Source organism: Pristis pectinata, chromosome 4 (assembly GCF_009764475.1).
Source record: "Pristis pectinata isolate sPriPec2 chromosome 4, sPriPec2.1.pri, whole genome shotgun sequence".
NCBI classification, from domain to species: Eukaryota; Metazoa; Chordata; class Chondrichthyes; order Rhinopristiformes; family Pristidae; genus Pristis; species Pristis pectinata.
In genome coordinates this window covers 7,007,228-7,020,777 of record NC_067408.1, presented here as the reverse complement: position 1 = coordinate 7,020,777, position 13,550 = coordinate 7,007,228, and the positions used below count along the sequence as shown (strand labels likewise).

At 39.0% G+C, this 13,550-nt stretch overlaps 1 protein-coding gene across 1 annotated transcript in view; it reads left to right on the top strand.

The window, feature by feature from the left end:
* LOC127569160 (protein diaphanous homolog 1-like) overlaps positions 1 to 1,876 on the top strand; it is a 135,267-nt gene extending 133,391 nt beyond the window's left edge. The window contains exon 17 of the mRNA XM_052013548.1: positions 1,742 to 1,876. Within this exon, the coding sequence (XP_051869508.1) occupies positions 1,742 to 1,876 (135 nt within the window). The remainder of the gene's footprint in view (positions 1 to 1,741) is intronic.
* The last annotated feature ends 11,674 nt before the right edge of the window (positions 1,877 to 13,550 follow it).

The window sequence follows — 13,550 nt, the reverse complement described above, 5'->3', positions numbered from 1 at the left end:
ACAATCTACCTTGTTATGACCTTGCACCTTATTGTCTGCCTGCACTGCACTTTCTCTGTGGCTGTGACAATTTATTCTGCATTCTGTTATTGTTTTCCCTTGTACTACCTCAATGCACTGATGTAATGAAATTATCTGTAATGATGGCATACAAAACAAAGTTTTTCACTGTACCTTGGTACATGTGACAATAGTAAACCAATTCCAATTCCAAAATAGAAAATGCTGGAAACATTCAGCAGGTCAAGCAGCAACAGTAGAAAGAAAAGCAGACTCTGAAATATTTACCTTTTTTCCTTTCCACAGATGCTGCCTGACCTGCAGAGTGTTTCCATTGTTTTCTCTTTTTAAATTATTTTCAAAGCCTGGCTTTGAGCTTAAACTAAAGTATAAGTTGTATTTAAAGTTTTGAATATCTTAAAATATCATAAATTACTGGATCTGTAACTTATAGAGGAATTAACACGCGGAAAAAGATGATAACGAGTTCATAGCTTACCAGAATTCTGGCCATTAAGAATAATCAATGCTGCTTAAGACATTTATAGAATATTTATTATTGAGCCCTTGTAATGGTTCACATTTCTAACAGATACTGAAATATTTATTGGAGAGTTCAGTATTTTCTCGAAGTTATAGAATCTTTTTTCCACTCAGTTGACTTTGGGGGGTGGGGGGGCGGGTGGCAGGAATATATATATATAAAAGCTGGGGTTTCAGAAACATACCTATTTTGTGCTAATGATGGAGTAGAATTATTCCTTAACATCTGTATTTTATATCTGAATAGTGTTATTTGGCTCTTGTTTTGTTTGCCTCTTTCATCTTTTGTTACTCTCCCAGTTAATAGGCTGGGCACATTGCCATGTTGCTCCTGTTTCAATGGGCTATTTTTTCTTCTGATGCAGCTGGGAACTGCTTCCTAGTTTTCCTAATTATTTGCCACCTCACAATGTGGAAAATCAATTAATTTAAGATATTTCCTTTGGATTTGGTCACAGTAGTGTAATAAGTTGGAATGAGAACTCTCTTCACTCTTATTCATCAGAACATGACATGGAAGCTTTTTTCAAAGGGTAAATGACAAATCAATAATTAAAAAAACAATAGAGAAAAACACTGTTTTACACAGCAACGTAAAGCTAAATAACTACTTTCTGAAGAGTACTCACTATTGTGACACCAGTAATGTGGCACAGCAAGATCCAACAAACAGCTGGTTGAGAAAGATCAGTTAATACTTTTGTTCAATGTTGGCGATCAAGAGAGAGATACATATTGGCCAAGACAGTGGGTACCTCATCAGTTCTTCAAAATAGTGATAGTTTGTTTTGGTCCACTTAGTAAAGCAAACAGGATTTTAATTTAAAGTTTTAAACCAAAAGCAATACCTTCTTTTGGTACTACCTTGGAGCATCATTTTAGATTTTCATGCTCAAATTTCTTGTGTCAAATTTAAATGCATAATCTTTACCCTCAGGTAGGAGTATACCAGCTATGGTCAAGTTGAATTGTTTCTTTGCATTCTTATTGGTGTCGGAAAACATGTTAAGCTAATGTATCTTCTTGGACTTCCTCCAGACCTTGCATGTTTCTTTTGCTTTTCAATGGCAGGTGTAGTTTAATTCTGTTCTCCGATTTGCATTCCTACTGAGTAATTACCATAAAGCAAATTATTGACGACTGTCTTTTTTCTTTAAAATTATCAGCTATATTATTCCTATTTTTGTTTACCTTTCAGCTTGGGCCTGGAGATTTGACAGAAAAGTGTTTCTGGGTGAAAGTGAAGGAGGACAAGTATGGGAGTAAAGAACTGTTTGCGAAACTTACTCTTGCATTCTCTGCCCAGACTAAGTGTAAGTTGCTGACTGGATGACATTTTGGTTAATTTATTTTCCCTAACTCCAAGTTGAATTTATCCCAGCTAAATTTAGGATAAAAAACTTAAGTTTGACCAAGTTCAAGATCTATAAGGCATCAAATTGCTGGAAATACTGTGTTTCAGGTCAGGAGTCTTTGGGAACGAAGAGTAGGTCCCTTTGAGAAGAAAGTTTCATGGAACCTAATGTTTTCAAATTCTTCTTTCACTACTACAAAATACTGGAATTCTTGATACACAAGTACAAGATATAAATCTTTGAAACAAACAAAGCTAGCTACTCCTTAAGCCTGTTCCTTCCTTAGCCCATATTTTCACCTCTCTTCCCACTTCATGCAAGCACTCCCTAAGCTTTGCTGAATCACAGCTGAATCAAAAATCTATATTAATGAATTTTAACTAAGCCTCTGAACGAATATTGATCTAATTCTCTTTTAAAGATAAATTGGTTGATTCAGAATGACATGTTTTATCTACAACAATGTTCAAAACTCTGTGAAGGAAAGGTTTGGCTTGTTGGCCTTGTCCTTAATTATAATTCTGATGTAAATGTAATAATTATTCTGTGCTTGCTGTCCAAGGTCCTAAAACTTCTCTACCATACCTGAATAACTAAGCAAGTTGTTATGTACCTAGAGTGATTAAGCTGTTTTTCTAATTTAAAAGATGTCGTGCACTCTCAATCGTAGAACTGTCATTCAACAAGTGATCCATTTGAGTGCCAAGTTCACATTTGCTCCCTACATTTTGAACTCAGATCAGGAGTCACATGAATATAGTGGGCATTCCTTTACTCCTCTGGGACAAAATAGATGATGTCAATTTCAATCTATAGCTTGATTAGCCAGCGCTATTACTAAATTTTTGTTCATGTTATCTTCATGTTAAATTTTTAAGTCACTCTAAACTTCATGCATTTTTCTAGTCTGGGACTGGTTGAGATTGCCATAATCTTCATAAGAGCTTCCAAATTTCCATGTGGTCAGGGGACAGAGCCAGAGCTCTCTTATTTGTTGAAGTGACTGGCAAAGAGGTCAGGAGTGTATAAATTGACAGTACAAAGTCACTGAAGAGGAACCTAATAACAATATTAGATATGAAGTCCAAGGCTGAGGACTTCAAAGGGTGGTTTTACTTGGTGTTCTGACACTTTCTTACACTTAGATCTGCCATAAAGTTCTGCCTCTTTCTTTCCTACCCAGCTCCCAAGTCAGTAAGTCCATCTTCATCAAGAAAGAATTTAATTTTTTTCAGAAGATTACTTTAATGACAAAGCTTCATTGTAAATAAATCATGAGCTAAGTAATGGAACTGTCTTGATAGTGCAGTTTTAAACTGTTATCCAGCTTTCAAGTCCGAAGAAGTTCCATTATCAATTAAAACAGATAGGCCTTAATGCATTCTTGCATTATAGTTAATTTACTTGGTAATTACTTGCACTGCAGAATCTTAGCATAGAACATAGAATACAGTACATTACAGCACAGTACAGGCCCTTCAGCCCATGATGTTGTGCCGACCTTTTAATCGACTCATCATCAATCTAACCATTCCCTCCCACGTACCCCTCCTTTTTGCTATCATCCATGTGCCGAACTAAGTCTCTTAAATGTCCCTAATGTATCTGCCTCTGCTACCGCCCCTGGCAGTGTGTTCCATGCACCCACCACTCTGTAAAAACAAAAAAAAACCTTATCTCTGATATGCCCCTGTACTTTCCTCCAGTCACCTTAAAATTATGCCCCTTATGTCAGCCATTTCTGCCCTGGGAAAAAGTCTCTGGCTGTCCATCTCAAATGCTTTCTTACTACAGGACTGCTATCTTGTCCACGTTATATTCGATAGCCTAGGTACTAATGAGTGAAATATGTTAAATATTTGCTTTATTCCGCAAGCATGAGCTGTGAATTGCAGATGTATAGGAAACTGATTTATTTGAACAAAATATTTAAATACAAGAAAACTTACTATATATCATGTTGCATATAAAGTTGAAATTGTATAGGAAATAGTACGAATCATGTTTAAACTAGTTTTGGGATGTTCCCTTGCCAATATGGTTTCATACTGGTTGTAGTTGCAACTGATGGAGCATTTGGGCTATAGTATTCACTTATGTGTGTGTTATTAAACCAGAATGTGCATTTCCAATTTCAGGTAACCATCACCTTCTGTTTTCCTCCCCTCCATCTCTCCTTCCAATCCAACTTCAGTCCTCTCATTTTTGTCCTCTTTCTCAAACACCCCCTCTGGCCCTGCATCACCACCACCTCTCCCCTGATGGTTCACATTATCAACTTCCTTACTTATCAGATTCCAAGTCTGGTAGCCTTTGTGTTCCTGCTTATCACCCTCCAAGCAGTCTCCACCTTCCCTTGCCTCCCCCCACCTGGCTCTATCTGCTCATCAATCTTCACTCCTCTGTTCACCAAATCATCTACTGGCCCCTGTCTCACCACACTCCCTCTCCTCTCTATACTGGCTATATTCCTTCTTTACTTGCAATGCTGAAGCAGGGTGTTGACCCAAAATGTCGACAATTCCTTCCTGTCCCCAAATGCTGCTCGGCCCACTGAGTTTCTCGCATTAGTAACAAAAGCCAAATTGCAGCTGGCTTTTAAGCCACTTAACAAACTCAAAGCACACACCACTTAACAAACTAAATGTCATCAAGTGCAATGTCATTTGCTTGATCAGCAACCTATTCAGTATCTCCAACAGGCACTCCCTCCTCTCACTGGCATCTGGTCTCTGTAGTGTACCTGTTCAATGTGTAATAGCAAGTTTTTTTTTGATGGCGCCTCCCAAGCCTGGAGCCTTAACTGCCTAGATATAAGCAAAGACAACAGGCATACAGGAACACCAAGTTCACATTCTCTTCCACAGCATGCCAACTTGGAAGTATATTGACCATTCCTTCACCTGATTAAAATACTGAAATACCCACTCTATGTAGCATATGCAAAATACTTACCATATTTCGTTATGACATAGAAGTAATGATTCAGTTCATTGAGCCCATGCAGCTCACAGAGCAATCCCATTCCCAAAGTCAAGTTTATTATCATGCACACAAGTCCATGTAGGTACAGGTACATTGAAAAACTTACTTGCAGCAGCATCACAGCCACATAGCATCAGATAAGCAGCATTCACAACAAAAACAAATTAAACATAAATAGTACACAATTTTTACAAGAAAGAACACAATTAGAATTTAAAAAAAGGTCCATTGTAGTGCAATGTGATCAAAGTGGTCATAGTGTTGCTATACTGAGGTAGTGATTAGGGTTGTGCAGGTTGGTTCAAGAACCACTAATTTTCCCTACATTCCCATCCCAACCGCACTAGGGACAATTTGCAGTGACTAATTAATCTACCAATCCACATGCCTTTGACATGTGAGATGAAACCAGATACCCAAATACCATTGCAACTTATACTTAAAAGGTACATGCTGCAACTCTTAAAATGGCACACATCCAACATTAGATAGGCTACCTATACAGTATATCCCCAAAATAATTGAATGAATAATAAAAAAAATCTTTGATCTTCCAGAGACCATTCTCCTCTCCCAGACGTCCTTTGCAGAACATTTAGATGATGGAGTATCCATTAAAATGAATGTGGAGGTATAGGTTTCATTGTGGAGTGTGGAACATCCTACTAAACACTGGCAATGGCCTCATTCTGTTCTGTAAATATTATGGAAGTCATACAACAGGCCCTTCAGTCCACAGTCTGTGCTGATCATCAAGCATCAATGATTCAATTTTAGTTTCCCAACATTCCCATCAGCGCCACCCAGATGACACAGCTAGGGGCAATTTACAGTGGCTGATGAACCTACCAGTCACAAGTTTTTGGCACATGAGAGAAAAGCAGAGCACCCGGAGGAAACCTTTGTGGCCACAGGGAGAATGTGCAAAGTACACGCATACAGCAGAGGAGGTCAGGATTGTATCTGGTCGCTGGAATTGAGGCAGTAATTCTAATAGCTGTGTCGTTTTGTTGCCCCCACACACTTCAATAATTTAAGGACGACGACCGTCTTCTTGAAGGGCTTCCAAGGGTGGACAATAAATTCCAGTCATTGCCATTAATACCCACATCCTAGGAATGAATTTAACAATACTGCTGAGACTAAGACTCTGCTTAGCAATTGTTTATCGCTAGAGAGTACTGTAGATGCAGCATTTGTATTCTGATATGGATCCAACACTTCACTTACAGCAGTTAACCCAAGTATAATGATCCCCTTATTCTGTATCCAACCTTGGTTCAGCTGCTGGGCAAAACTTCCTCCTTGCAGCTTGAGATATTATCCGAATCCTGAATTTTTTAAAAATTTCTTCATAGGACAGGGAAGACTGTGGCATTCCTAACTTCCCTCTCAAGGTGCTTGTGGCATCCCTCTTTGAGTGACAATTGTCTGTCCAATAGAATAGATAGTTCGGTCACTCCAGCGAGCATTGTCAATCACATAATGTGAGTTAGAATGATGTGGAAGGGAGATGGGTTAGGCATTTAAGAACTTGAGTGAATAAGTGCATTTTATGATAATTCAGCAGTTTTGGCTGTTTCGACTAATGTTAGTATGCAATTTGTCATATTGTTCCATTAAGTTTATAACTTGCTGTGCTGGCTTTTGAACTTTCAACCTCTGGGTTGCTGGTCTGATACCATAACCACCCCAACATTATACCAGTGATGGGCATAATCTTCCGCTGAGCTTGTACATTGGTATAATCCAGCTTCCATTCGTGATGTTGTGCAGGCTTAATGTAATGTAGCTGACGGTATTCTACCCTGACACTGATTTTTTTTTCTTCTTTTCCCTCCTTGCAATTCTGTAACGGTGATCCATGCAGCTAGTAAAGGTAAGACAATTGTTTTCTTTTCCTAAACCTGTTGTTTTGAGATGCTTTCTGGTCCTTCATAAATGTTGGATTGGATGTTGAAATTTCTTGAGGAGACACGAGTTGTCAAAATGGAACATTGCTTGACTATAATTTGTCCTTATTGCATGTGTGATGAAGAATCAATTAGGAACAAGCACAGTTCAGAATAGAATCCATTTGATTGAATAATAGGGCACAAATATTGCTTAAAAAGCTTCAAAATATGCCTGTCCTAATTCGGCATTGGGCAAAGCTTGGACTAGCAAAGTAAATTTTGACAGTTTCCTTAGTCTGTTATAGATTACCTGATGTATAAATATGGAACTAGATATGCCCTCCAAATTTCTCAACCTAATTTTGTATTTTTAAGTATTTAATGAATTGATTATGCATTTAATAATCTATATTGTGCAAACTACCAATGAATTAAGATGGGCAGCATCCAAGTCTTGTATTGAGCACTGGCGTATTGAATATACTCTTACTGGATGTAAAATATATCGAACTGCACTTGGAGATCTTATACGGTTCATTTTCAGTGCTTCAATGACAAAATGATTCTTGATCCAAACTTCTATGAAGTTATTTTGTTTTGCATTTCACCATGCAAAAAGAAACATAGATTACTGTGTGCTGTGATTATTCTTAATTTTATTAAGACTTGTGTTGGATGGTGGTGCATGTGAAGATTTGTAGGGATTTTAATTTTCAATTTTAAATGTATAGCAAATGACAAAAATTACTTTCTGGAAATCAGTCTGGAGTTGCATGACAACCAGAACTGTCTGCCTAGGCAATACATTTGGTTATTACATGAATATAGTTGGATTTGCTGTTTAAAGTTCAGTGTAGTATCTGAACCAAAATCTTTGAAGTGGAAGGTCTCCGCTTCCCCTTTGAAGTAATTGAGAGCTTCGCTTCCTTTTGTATTTAGTTTAGTTTTAGTAGACTATTTTTTAATCTTAGCACTGGTTGTTAAACTGGTGGTCTGTGAATGCAGTTCTGACAGCTGTTTATTGTGGCGAGCCATGATGTATTGTGTTTTGATTTTGGGCTGGAGGACTTTTTCTGTTTACAACCGAAGAAAATTATTTGGGATAATTTAGTTTTCAAACTTGTTGATATATTTGTTCCTATACTGCATGTTAAGTTCAGCTTGTGCAGTTTAAGACAACAGTCTGAAAATTTCACTGCTTCAATTCACAGTATGAATATGTAGTATTTGTTCTGGTGAAATTCATGTTGCTGCTCTTTGAAGAGGCCATGTCTTTAAGATTAGCCAATTTAAAATTTCTGAATTTTGGATGTAGGATTTTCATGTGGGTCAGAGTTTCAGTGATGCAGCACTGAGTATTTTCTAGGTGTGTGTTAGGAACAGAATGAGTATATTTGGTTTAATATTTTTGTTAAGGACTGAGCCGTATTCATATCCATGACATAAGTTTTTCTATAGGTTTAACACTAAATTAGATGCTGTAGGAGGGGAGATAAGAGAATGTATATCAGTGGGGTTAAATAATAAGGCCATCAATTTGTGCTGCTTGTGGAGTTCCAAAAGTGACTAGCCTTTATTTATAACAAAGGTAAACATCACAAGTAACTCTTTTAGGAGTCGCCTGGATGTCTGCTTTCCCTGGGAAGTTAAACTAATATGTTTGAACAGTTTTTGACAGAATTTCACAATCTTTAATGATTCATAAAAATTCTCAAAGATTTATATTGCACTCTTAAATCCATTTCTGTGTCGCCAACTTGTGACTGAGAGCTTATTGTTCAGACAGTATAATAACAGTTACCAGAACGTACACACAATTAGTTGTGACTTTTGGAGATTTTTTCATTAAAACAAGGCAGTGTATCCAGGGATAAATGGCTTTGTTTTAATTATTTTTTGAATTCTGCAAAGAAGCTGTGCAGATTTCATATTTAAACTATAAATATCTTGGTCTTCACTGGTCTTTGTAGCAACAATTTAGGATTGTAAATTAACTCTGACATTTGTTAACATGTGTTTTCACAAACCTAAGAACTGAAATACGTTGTGTTTTTATTAGCCCTTTCATTTAATGATTCTGTTTCTTGTGAAATTTTTCCAGCCATTCACTTAAATTTTCCTCTTTTGGGACTAACTTGGGTATGCAAATAAGACTAGGACAGGTAGGCACCTTGGTCAGCAAGGACAAGTTGGGCTGAAGGGCCTGTTTCTGTGCTGTGTGACTCTCCTTGACTTGCACAGAGGTTGCCATGAGAGAAGGGAGATGTTTCCAATGCTTATCAAATATATTCTTGGGAGTTGCTTCCTTTCTCTCCTCCTCCAAGGTTTCTATTTCAATATCTGCTGATAAATCACCAGGCAGACAATCCCTGATGTTGTTGCTTAACATCAGTCACAATTGGCTCTTCAGTGGACACTTTGGTGAATATAATGTGAATACTCATTGTGTAACAGTTTGATACCTGCCCTATTCTGACTGTTCAAGCATTTATTTATTTTTAAGTATTGTACATGGAGTTTTCTTCTACAAAGGAAAGGCACCAGGTGTCTGATCCCACTTATGTATTTAATATAACTAAATTCCTTCAAGTGTATTTCCAACCACAACCTTGCCACTTAAAGTAGGCATGGATGGCCCCAGGATTTCCTTGATCATCAGTGTGCACTGTGACCCCAGTCAATAATAGAATTTGGTAAGTGAGAACAAACCCTATGGGAGTAGCGTCTTTGCATCCACCTCTACTGCCAGTTTTGTCAGCCATCTTACACAGCTTGCTGTGGTACATATGAAGCACTTGTATTCAATATGTGTTAATAAGTTTAAAATATTTTAACAGGTGAAGTCAGAATATAAACCTAATGGCACACGTTCTTGTTCTATTAAAAATCCACTTAAAAATGTCAGAAGTGGCATATAACACAGCTGCTTCTGTCTGCCTTTTTACGGCAAATAACCAAAAGAAATTTCTGCCTCTGTTTTTATTTCTGAAGAGTCTTGCATTTTATTTATCTTGAATCCTGGACATTTTTTCTAAAATCTAATTATTTTCACAAATCATTTTGTGTAAATAATTTGCATTATTTCTTAGCAATCTCCTCAGCCTTGTCTGCACCTTCAGAACATATGGATCAGTTTTAATGATTTTGTGTAATGTGAGCATCAAAAACAGGAGATGCATACAACACTGTTTAAAAAAGAGACTAGCGACTTCAATAATAATGTACTAACTGGAGTATTGTCAGCCTGCAGTGACTTAGTAGATTTCATATGAAGACTGTCCCTGTTATTTTTGCTGGCTAGGGCATGGGTTTCTTTGGAATGGGCTCTGGTCTAAGAAGACTGCTGCTAATGGGTTTTATTGAATGTAAGCCAGTTCTGAATGTTGTAATTTTTATTTCCGGTGGTAATTGTATTATATTTCTGTAATAAAAAAATGCTGCATCATTCAGCACAATAATTAAAATCTTTGTCATAATTAGTACTTAAAATAATGTTGACTTCACAAAACAAAACTGCCAGTCCACTTTAATTTCTAAAATTATGGAATAGTTCAGAATTTAAATATTAAATGTACATTCATAATTAAGATCAAATTATTTACATTGGTTGGTATGTGTTTTACAATATCTAGCTAAATAATGGACCAAAACCTTTAAAGTTAATGGTGCGAAAGGATCATGGTAATCAGTGTTTAAGATGATTTGAAGGTTTTTGATTTATTTTTAGGGTATAACTTAGAGTAGTCCTGTAGTTATTACAGATTTCTAAAAAAGAAAGTTCAAAATTTTATTGATGTCAACCCATTTTGCTATTCATTTCTTTTTCTGATCTGGTACAGATAAAAAGAACTTGTATTTATGATAGGTTTCACAAGTTCTGAAAGTATAAAAATGATTGATAACCAGAGAAGTGCTTTTGAAGTGTAGTCGCTGTTCTAATGCAGAAAAAAAACAGCAGCCATTTTGAGCACATCTCGCTGCAACAAAATAATGTTAGGAGCTCAACTATTTCAAGCCAGTCTGAGGGTACTGAATTAGTATGCACAGTTGAAATAATTATGGCAATAACTTGGTTAATTACTTGCATATATGCCCTTTTTATTTTATACATTTTTATGTATAATTTAATTTTACGTATGTCCTGATTCTTTTTCTCTTGTCCTTTACTTCCCCATTTCTATCTTTTCCCTCGTACCTTGAGAAAACTGCAAGTTTTATTGTTTGGTTCCACTGATGCAATTTTCTCTCCTTCACCTTGTGTAATATTTGTTGTTCTTGAATTGTGGTAAAGTAGCATTGTGACCATAAGACCATGAGACATAGGAGCAGAATTAGGCCATTTGTCCCATCGAGTCTGCTCCACCATTCGATCATAGCTGATTTATTTTTCCCTCTCAACCCCATTCTCCTGCCTTCTCCCTGTAACCTTTGATACCCTTACTAATCAAGAACCTAGCAACCTCCGCTTTAAATATACCCAATGACTTGGCCTCCCCGGCTGTCTGTGGCAATGAATTCCACAGATTCACTATCGTCTGGCTAAAGAAATTCCTCCTCCTCTCTGTTCTCAAGGAACATCCTTCTATTCTGAGGCTGTGCCCTCTGGTCCTAGACTCTCCCTCTACTGGAAACATCCACTCCACGTCCACCCTATTCCGGCCTTTCAATATTCGCTCGGTTTCAATGCGATCCCTCCCTCATCCTTCTAAACTTCAATGAGTACAGGCCCAGAGCCATCAAACACACCTCATATGTTAACCCCTTCATTCCTGGGATAATTTTTGTAAACTTCCTCTGGACCCTCTCCAATGCCAGCGCATCCTTCCTTAGATATGGGACCCAAAACTGCTCACAATACTCGAAATGTGGTCTGACCAACACCTTATAAAGCCTCAGCATTACATCCTTGCTTTTATATTCTAGTTCGCTCAAAATGAATGCTAACATTGCATTTGCCTTCCTTACTACCGACTCAACCTGCAAGTTAACCTTTAGGGAATCGTGCACTAGGACTCCCAAGTCCCTTTGCACCTCCGATTTCTGACTTTGCTCCCTGTTCAGAAAATAGTCTACGCCTTTATTCTTTCTACCAAAGTGCACAACCGTACACTTCCCTACGCTGTAAAAAGAAAGGTCGTCAGATGGAGGACATGGTGGTGTGCTGCAGCTGTTTGATGTGGGAACTCATGGACCTTGCTGCGGTCCAAGACGGCCACATCTGCAGTAAGTGCTTGAGGCTGGACGAACTTCGGCTCAGAGTTGATGAGCTGGAGTCGCAGCATAAGGGAGGGAGAGAGTTATGTAGACACGGTGCATCAGGTGACAGTCACCCCCCCCCTTAAAGCAGGCACATCTGAGGTTCAGGAGGCAGATAGAATGGTGACTGTCAGGGGAGGGAAGAGGAAGAAGAAGTCTGGCAGGCAGACAGAGCAGAGAACCCCGGAGACTGTTCCCCTCAGTAACAAGTTTTCTACCTTGGAAGCTGTTGAGGGGGATGACCTGCAGGGGCCTAGCTGCAGTTACCAGGTCTCTGGCACTGGGACTGGTACTGCTGCTCAGAAGGGAAGGGTGGGAAAGAGACATGCGGTAGTGATAGGGGACTCGATAGTCAGGGAAACAGATAGGAGGTTCTGTGGCAGTGAGCATGAATCCCGGATGGTGTGTTGCCTCCCAGGTGCCAGGGTCCGGGATGTCACTGATCGGGTCCACAGGATTCTTGAGTGGGAGGGAGAGCAGCCAGAAGTTGTGGTCCATATTGGCACCAACAACATAGGTAGGAAGGGGGATGAGGTCCTGAAGAGTGAGTTCAGGGAGCTAGGCAGAAAATTGAGCAACAGGACCTCAAGGGTAGCAATCTCGGGATTGCTGCCAGTGCCACGTGATAGTGAAGGCAGGAATAGGAGGAGGTGGCAGATAAATGCGTGGCTGAGAAGCTGGTGCAGGAGGGAGGGTTTTAGATTTCTGGATCATTGGGATCTCTTTTCGGGAAGGTGGGACCTGTACAGAGAGGACGGGTTACACCCGAACCAGAAGGGGGCCAATATCCTTGCGGCGAGATTTGCTAGGGTGGTTCAGGAGAGTTTAAACTAGTTTGTGAGGGGGAAGGGAACCGGAGGAGTAGGTCAGAGGAAGAAGGGAATGGGGAAAAGTTAGATCAAACAGGTAGAGAGGCTTTGGGGAAGGAGAAGCAGAATACAGGCTGTAAAAGTAGTAAGGTAGATGGACTGAAGTGTGTTTACTTAAATGCAAGAAGTGTCAGGAATAAGGGGGATGAACTGAGGGCTTGGATGTTTATGGGGGACTATGATATCGTGGCTATTACTGAGATGTGGCTGACGTCAGGAGAGGAGTGGATATTGAATATTCCTGGTTTTCGGTGTTTTAAGAGGGATAGGGAAGGGGGGAGAAGAGGAGGAGGGGTGGCGATACTGGTCAGGGACACTGTTACGGCTGTGGAAAAGATGGATGCTGTAGAAGGATCATCTCTAGAGTCCGTATGGGTGGAATTAAGGAACAAGAAAGGAGCAGTTACTCTACTAGGAGTATTCTGTAGGCCCCCCGGTAGCAGTAGAGATATAGAGCAACAGATTGGCAGGCAGTGTTTGGAGAGAAGCAAAAATAACAGGGTTGTTATAATGGGAGACTTCAACTTCCCAAATATAGACTGGAACTTGCTTAGTGCCAAAGGTTTAGATGGGACGGAATTTGTTAAATGTGTCCAGGAGGGATTCCTGATGCAGTATGTTGACAGGCCGACTAGAGGGAATGCCAT